Source organism: Plutella xylostella, chromosome 24 (genome assembly GCF_932276165.1).
Source record: "Plutella xylostella chromosome 24, ilPluXylo3.1, whole genome shotgun sequence".
Taxonomy (NCBI): domain Eukaryota; kingdom Metazoa; phylum Arthropoda; class Insecta; order Lepidoptera; family Plutellidae; genus Plutella; species Plutella xylostella.
Genome location: NC_064004.1, coordinates 4,781,739 through 4,789,807, shown reverse-complemented (window position 1 = coordinate 4,789,807; position 8,069 = coordinate 4,781,739). Strand labels below are relative to the sequence as shown.

General features: G+C 40.9%; 1 protein-coding gene across 1 annotated transcript in view; it reads right to left on the bottom strand.

The window, feature by feature from the left end:
• Positions 1–222: 222 nt before the first annotated feature.
• Positions 223–8,069, bottom strand: part of LOC105386281 (dynactin subunit 1) — a 38,491-nt gene continuing 30,644 nt past the window's right edge. The window contains exons 31-36 of the mRNA XM_048629847.1: positions 6,195–6,279; positions 5,231–5,393; positions 2,863–2,982; positions 2,275–2,385; positions 1,720–1,817; positions 223–814 (exon numbers count right to left, since the gene is read on the bottom strand). Of these exons, the coding sequence (XP_048485804.1) occupies positions 730–814; positions 1,720–1,817; positions 2,275–2,385; positions 2,863–2,982; positions 5,231–5,393; positions 6,195–6,279 (662 nt within the window). The 3' untranslated portion in view covers positions 223–729. The remainder of the gene's footprint in view (positions 815–1,719; positions 1,818–2,274; positions 2,386–2,862; positions 2,983–5,230; positions 5,394–6,194; positions 6,280–8,069) is intronic.

Below are 8,069 nucleotides of genomic sequence, written 5' to 3'. Positions count from 1 at the left end.
CTCAATTTACTCCACCTGACCTAAAAATACTTTAATGTTCATTGTACGAAAAATTGCTAATATAGGTAGATACAAATACATACATTTTCTAGTACATTACTATTTCATTTCATTTACCTACCTAATACAAAAGTGATATTAAGTAAATCTGATTAATATAATAATCAGATTTACTTAATAAGAATTTTTGAGACTGGTTGAAAATAGAGATCTGTGATTTTCTTTGTATGAAATGAAATTTTATTTAACCATCATATTTATCGATCTATTTACCCGTATGTAAATAAACGAGACATGATAACCAATTATGTACTTATGTATTTTTTAGATGCGATCTTCCGTACATACACTGTTATGTATGTGGAAAGAATTTAAATGAGATTAATATGCGAAAATTATAAATAGCTAAAAAGGAATAATAAATCCTACATATTATTTTATTGCATTTTAAAATGTATGTCGATCTAGTTCTTGTTAATAGTTAGGACAAATTTGAAGAGCTACAGTTACAAATGTCAAGATATCACGCATATCTATGTCTTTTATAATCTCGTCAATAAAAACGCGATCACCGAGTTTCTAACTTATTTAAGTAAGTATAACATTTCTCTCGCAACTCTAATACCTGACAAAAGGTAGGCATTTTACACAGTGCTTTAGTTGATATATCGAGACCTAATATAAACTTTTTTCTAAATTTCTCATACCTTTTTGCTTACACAGGCTGTTCTAAGCGGCACAGACTTCGTTGTCGAGCGGTATAAGGTCCAACTTCACGTCATCCGACTGCAGCTCGGCCACTAACTCTTTCAGTCTGTGGACACAAATGCAAACATTTCATGACTCTTTCAGACAAAATTCTATTATGAGATATTTTCCACCATGTAAAAAAATATAGTCAAAAAATATAAAACCTCCTGTGGGTTGACTGGTAGAAAATGCTTGTAGCATTAAGTCCACCCTTTGTACACTTATTTTTATATTTGTGCAATAAAAGATTAAATAAATAAATAAATAAATAAATAATTTAATATAACGTATTTAACTAAGTAACATTTTCTTTCAGCCATGAACAACGGCCGCCGGCGCAGAGGCAGACCTAAAAGGAGATGGCGGGACGACCTGGACAATTTTAGCACGGAATGGTGTGCGCAGGCCCAAGAAAGGGATAAGTGGAAAGTTCAAGGAGAGACCTATGCCCAGCAGTGGGACACTAGAGGTTGAGGAAAAAAAATGAACGTTCATAGACAACAGCTTCTAAAAAAACCCGGCTATAAATGGCGGTAGGAAAACCCTCATACTAGCACTGCATTTAATTTTAGGTTTTTATGACCTGACCGGACCGGTGTTTGTGAAAGGCCTATGTCCAGTTTATGGTTAGTTAAAGTCTGGTTTTTAATCTCAGATAAATACTAAATTGACAGATTCCGAATGGTTCATCAACAGTCGATTATCCCGAAAATAGAACGATACGTCACTTAATCGCGCGACAATCGACCGTTGATGAACCGTTCAGAATGTATCAATTTAGTATCTGAGATAAAAAAACAGACTTTAATGATAATGAAGCAGGGATATGTCAGGTCCTGTATAACCTGGATTAGAAGCGCATACCAAAATGTATGAAAGCCGCAACGACCATATTTTGCTGGGCGATGGGAGTGTTTTTTTGACGCAAAATTCTTTTGTGCAACTCAGTGTTAATGATGTTAAACTCACTTGGCGAGTTGCGCGGGAGTCACGTAGACGGTGTCGTCCGTCGCGGCGTCGGCCGGGTACTGGATCGTGCCCACGTCCAGCGCCTTCGATGATAACGCCTGCGAAATTATAAATTTAGCTTAATGGTTGTTGTAATGAACGTATACAGACAGAATATTTATATGTATACTTTGTACCTATAAACAAACTAGACTAACCAATTGCAACATTAAAAACCCCCGACAGTCAACACTAAAAGTCACATAACTTTACTATTACCTACGATAATCGAATTCATGTCAGCCGTTTGGGATCTACAAAAATAAAAGTTCAAAAGTTGATTTGGCAAAAAGTTTTTTTTTTATCTTGACCCGCTACGTTTGAGTACCTGCAAAATCACTAGTTTTAGAAGAGCTACACATATGGTATACCATAGACTGATACACACACAGTCACACAGATATGTCGGAGGTTTTTAACATCAGTTAGCAATTTTTCTTTCGATTCCTTCCATGTTTCTCTCATCTGTACTCATATGTACCTACTTACTCAGCTGTACTCATATTATGTACTCACCTTGGTGAGGTCCGGCTGCGGGAACTGCGCGAGCGCCGCGTCCACGGCGCGCCACGGCCGCTGCAGCAGCAGCTGCGCTTTCACCGCTGCTTGTAGCGCTGCTAGCCGCTCCTGGGGACCAGAGGATGTTGAATAAACGAAGCGAAGGTGTGGAGCCAATATTAAATAATAGAATACTTTGTGGTCTGTGTGAGAGACGCCTCCATAACTAGGTATATCCTATGAATATTGTTTTAATAACATTTAATACAACGCAGAGCTTTATGCTCAAATTATAGAGAGTTTTAATAAAGCGAAAGGACTTCATTCACTCATTCTGAATAATTATGGGAAATCGTGGAAAGATATCCTCATATTAGCAAAGCCACGTGACCACAAAAGTTTATTTGAACAAAACAACAAAATAACGCTCTTTTTGTAATGTATTTAATAGTAATGAGCTTTGAGTCGCCCTCTTTCAGCCACTATTGCACATTCTGTACACTTGATAAATCACATTCTGTGGTGCTCTTTTCTTGCACCCCGGCACTCTAGATGCATCCAGAATACTATTAACTATTGCCACTACCGTTAGCCTGATGATAATACCTCCAACTGCAGTCGTATCTCCCGCTGCTTCTCCTTGTGTCGCCGCAGCGCGCTGCCGTACTTGGCCGGGTCGTCCGGGAACTGCACCAACCCGGAGCGAGCCACGAATAGTGTCCATTCCTGGGGGTAATTCAGGGAAAATATAAAGTCAGCTAGCAAAGTTGGAAGGATCGGCTATGGACACATTGAAGAATAAGAGTATGTTTTTATCGGTCATAAATAAAATTTACAGAACTTATACTAAGAAACTTTATAGATTATGCTACGCGCTCACGAGTGTAGATTACTTGACAGTAACCTATGTAAGCCACATGTAGCTTAAGTTCAACATACATAAACACGTAGCAAAGTTATACCGTAAGTCATCGTGTGCAGTTTATCCAGGTGTCGCTGTAGCCCTCTCTTTCAAGCTTCATAACTCAACAACCACTTATCCGATTTCTTTCAAACTTCCACCTACACATAGCTCGTTTCTCCTACTATAACACTAACCGTATGCAGTTTATCCAAGTCCCGCTGCAGCTCAGCCGCAGCAGCGCGTCGGGCCAGCTGGCTGGGCGCGCTGCTGTGCGACAGCGGGCGCAGGGAGCGCAGCGCACTCTTATATTCACAATACGCATACTTAAGTCGTACTCTATACAGATAGCAATCTTCCAAGCCTTCCAACATTTCATCCGTTCACCCGAATTCTATACAAATTTCATAAACATGGGGAAAAATTTATCCCGTAAGTCACCGTGTTCAGTTTATATAGCCCTGTCTTTCAAGCTTCATAACTCAGCAACCACTCATCCGATTTTCTTCAAATTTCCACCTAAACGTAGCTTATTTCTCCAGCTATAACACTAACCGTGTGCAGTTTATCCAAATCTCTCTGCAGCTCAGCCGCAGCAGCTCGTCGGGCCAGCTGGCTGGGCGCGCCGCTGTGCGACAGCGGGCGCAGGGAGCGCAGCGCGCACCGCTCGGAGCGCACCCTTATACTCACAATACGCAAACCTAAGTCGCTTTATACCGATTGCAATCTTCCAAGCCTTCCAACATTGCATCCATTCAGATGAATTCTATGTAAATTTCATAAACATGGAGCATAATTTATCCCGTAAGTCACGGTGTTCAGTTTATGTAGCCTCGCTTTCAAGCTTCATAACTCAGCAACCACTCATCCGATTTCCTTCAAACTTTCACCCACATGTAGCTAAACTAACCGTGTGCAGTTTATCCAAGTCCCGCTGCAGCTCAGCCGCAGCGGCGCGTCGGGCCAGCTGGCTGGGCGCGCTGCTGTGCGACAGAGGGCACAGTGACCAAAGTGCGTTCTTATACTCACTATACTCATACCTAAGTCGCTTTATACCGATAGCAATCTTTCAAGCCAACTTTGCATCCGTTCACCCGAATTCTATGCAAATTTCATTAACATGGAGCAAAATTTATCTCGTAAGTCATCGTGTCTAGTTCATTCTATTGTGGTCGCATTTCAGCCTCTAACTCAACAACGCCTTATCCGATTTCCTTCAAACTTCCACCCCCATGTAGCTCATTTCCCCAGCTACACCACTAACCGTATGCAGTTTATCCAGGTCCCGCTGCAGCTCAGCCGCAGCGGCGCGTCGTGCCAGCTGGCTGGGCGCGCTGCTGTGCGACAGCGGGCGCAGGGAGCGCAGCGCGCACCGCTCGGAGCGTGCTCTTATACTCACTGTACTCATACCTAAGTCGCTTTATACCGATAGCAATCTTTCAAGCCAACTTTGCATCCGTTCATCCGAATTCTATGCAAATTCCAAAAACATGAAGCAAAATTTATCCCGTAAGTCACCGTGTTCAGTTTATATTCGCTGTATCCCTGTCTTTCAAGCTTCATAACTCAGCAACCGCTTATCCGATTTCCTTCAAATTTACACCAGCATGTAGCTAATTAACCCTGTAACTTCACTAACCGTATGCAGTTTATCCAAATCTCTCTGCAGCTCAGCCGCAGCGGCGCGTCGGGCCAGCTGGCTGGGCGCGCTGCTGTGCGACAGCGGGCGCAGCGAGCGCAGCGCGCACCGCTCCGAGCGAGTCTTACACTCACAATATGAATACTAACTCGCGTTCTAATAGCACCGGATTCTTTCAAGCTTCATAACTCAGCAACCACTTATCCGATTTTCTTCAAATTTTCACGTACACATAGCTCATTTCCCTAGCTATAACACTAACCGTATGCAGTTTATCCACATCTCGCTGCAATTCAGCCGTGGCGGCGCGTCAGGCCAGCTAGTAATGTTATAAAGACAGCCAAATTTAAAGCTTTATAACTCGGTAACCGCTTATCCGATTTTCTTCAAACTTTCACCACCATGTAGCTCAATTCTCCAGCTTTACCACTAACCGTATGAAGCTTATCCAGGTCCCTCTGCAGCTCAGCCGCAGCGGCGCGTCGGGCCAGCTGGCTGGGCGCGCTGCTGTGCGACAGCGGGCGCAGGGAGCGCAGCGCGCACCGCTCCGAGCGCCGCGTGGCCGCCACGCGCGCCGCGCGCTCACGGTCCACCGTCCTGGGCAGGGGAATAATATGTTTAGCTCAAAACCAGCCTTATTGTCTACAGCACAAGCTGAGCTGGAGCCTTTTTGACGCTCTGCAACCTTTTAAGTTACTCTTTGTTTTGTATTGAACTGTTCTCTGTATTATTTATGTGCCAAATACACTTTTACATGGGATATACACTGGGGTGTAGCAAAGCAGCCTCGTTGAGTGACGTATCAACCGTACGTTATATGTATGTGTCTGGCATATCCTGAGCAGTCAAAGACGCTTTGTTGATTTTATTATGGTTTTGCTTAAATTTATTCCTTCATCTTAGCGTGTCAGTGACAAACCCTATAGCGCTGATCTTGATTCTGGTTTAGGCTGCCTTTCACCGGAGACGTGCTATGCAGCAGCTATGCTGAGATGATGTGAAATAAATTAGTTTCCACCAGTTTTATGCAATGTGGAAAAAATATATAATAAATAAATAAATATAATAAATATAAATATAAATAAATATGTGGGGACATCTAACACACGGCCATCCGACCCCAAGCTAGGCAGAACCTGTGTTATGGGTGTCGGACAGCTGATATAATCTACACAAATATATAGATAGATAGATACTAAATATAAATATCAACACCCAAGACCTGAGTACAAATATCTGTCTTTAAACAAATATCTGCCCCAGCCGGGAATCGAACCCGGGACCTTCGGCATAGCAGTCAGGGCCACTAACCACTACACCATTCTACCGTCCCATATGATTAATGGATATTAAACGATACGTTTTTATTGTAGGTTGGGTTTGCTGATAGTCACTCACCAGCTCAGTATCTTGATCTGGTGCTGCAAAGCCTCGTTGACCTCCCCCGCGGCCACTCCTGGAGCCACCTTCACCGGAGTCTCGTCTGTGAAGGAACACACGATGTAGGAACGATCTGGTTTATACCCCATTTAGGCCCGGTTTCCACCAAAGCAAAGAGGACAGGAGACGATATGAGATCTCTTCATCTTCTCTCGTCTCCGCTATGGTGGAAACCGGGCCTTAAACTTTGATTATTAGTACAGTCGATGTAATGGGCTCTACGTATATTTTTGGGATCTATGGGGTCCCTATGTAAATCGACGAACGAATAATCGACATTGTAACACTCGGCAACGTGCAATCAGCACAATTAATATAACGAGATAGAGTCAATAGAGAGAGATGGCAATAGGCCCGCCCCCTATTACATTGGGACTAACATAACACTCTGGCGAAAAGTGGGTGCAGCAATGCACCTCTGCCTACCCCGCAAGGGAGTACATTAGTACAAGGCGTGAGTGCGTGTGTTTGAGATAGAGTCGTCGAGCTTCGGAGAGTTGCGCTAACCACGGCTCTATCTCGTTGTACAAAGCGTACCGATTGCGTGACAATTTTGTCCGTTCATTCGTTGATTTAGAGAGTTCCATGTTATTGTCTGATCAAATCCATCTTTAAAAATATGTAGCCTATTACATCGACTCTACTATAATCAATGGGTAAAAGGGGTATTTTGATAAGTTCGTTTATGTTGAACTTTAAGCGTTTAGTATGTTACAATGGATTTATGTAACGGCAATGATTTACACAGGTTTTAGTCAGTTATTCATTAAAATAATTAGTCAGTTTACTTAGTTACTTAAAGCTTATGAATGTAGTTTTTATGGTAAAATGTACAAAAATATACATGGCCAATCTTTAGTATATTTACTTATATATTTCGTTTAAAAAATTTTATTTTTGTACATTTTACTTGATTAACATAAACACAGTTAAAACAATAATTAAATCATAAGTACACCATGCACATGACATAAAGAACTAAAATTTAATAACAAAAACAGTATTATTATTATTTTTTACTACTTATTTCCTCCACCACTATTATTAACAAAAGGTTTATATTACAATAAATTAATACCTAACTTAAACGGATATACAAAACATTAATCTAGTAATATTATTTAAAAGGAGAGGAATTTTTAAAATGCGCGACACCAAAGCTGGGCAATGCACGCATGTGGTATATTGTAACGGTTAATAAATAATAAAAATCCACCCTCTTCGTAGTTAAAAAAAACGTAATATAACTTAAACTATAAATACAGAACTATGAAACACAATAAATTAACACATCACATGAAAAATAATTATCACTATCAAAAAAAGTTCTGTAAACTCTAAACAAAATAACTGTCACCAAAATTAATAACACAATAATGATAACAAAAGTTAAATCATGCTATGATACTAAATTCTGAAAGCATTTTATGTATCCATACTTGTCCATAGGTAGGTACAGAATAGTATATTTAGGGATACTATATCCCATTAAACAGGGAAAGTCATCAGTGTCGCGAGCATAGGATTCGATACTATTTTCGAATCTACACGAAGGGTCACTTTTACCAAACGCTAAACGTATTTAAATCAAATTTTAAATACATTTTGTACTAACTGACAGACGAGACGTATGACAGGCTACTAAATACGTTTAGCGTTTGGTGAAATTCCACCTAACATATGGAAAAAACAAATGTCACTTTTGGAACTAACTTTGCCTTACATTTTGACAGTGACAGTTGACGATACGCAACGTTAACGGAGGATCGAAACTTGTGCTCACGACTCTGATACAAAAAAGACTACCCTTATTCGAATGTAATAAGGGTTCTG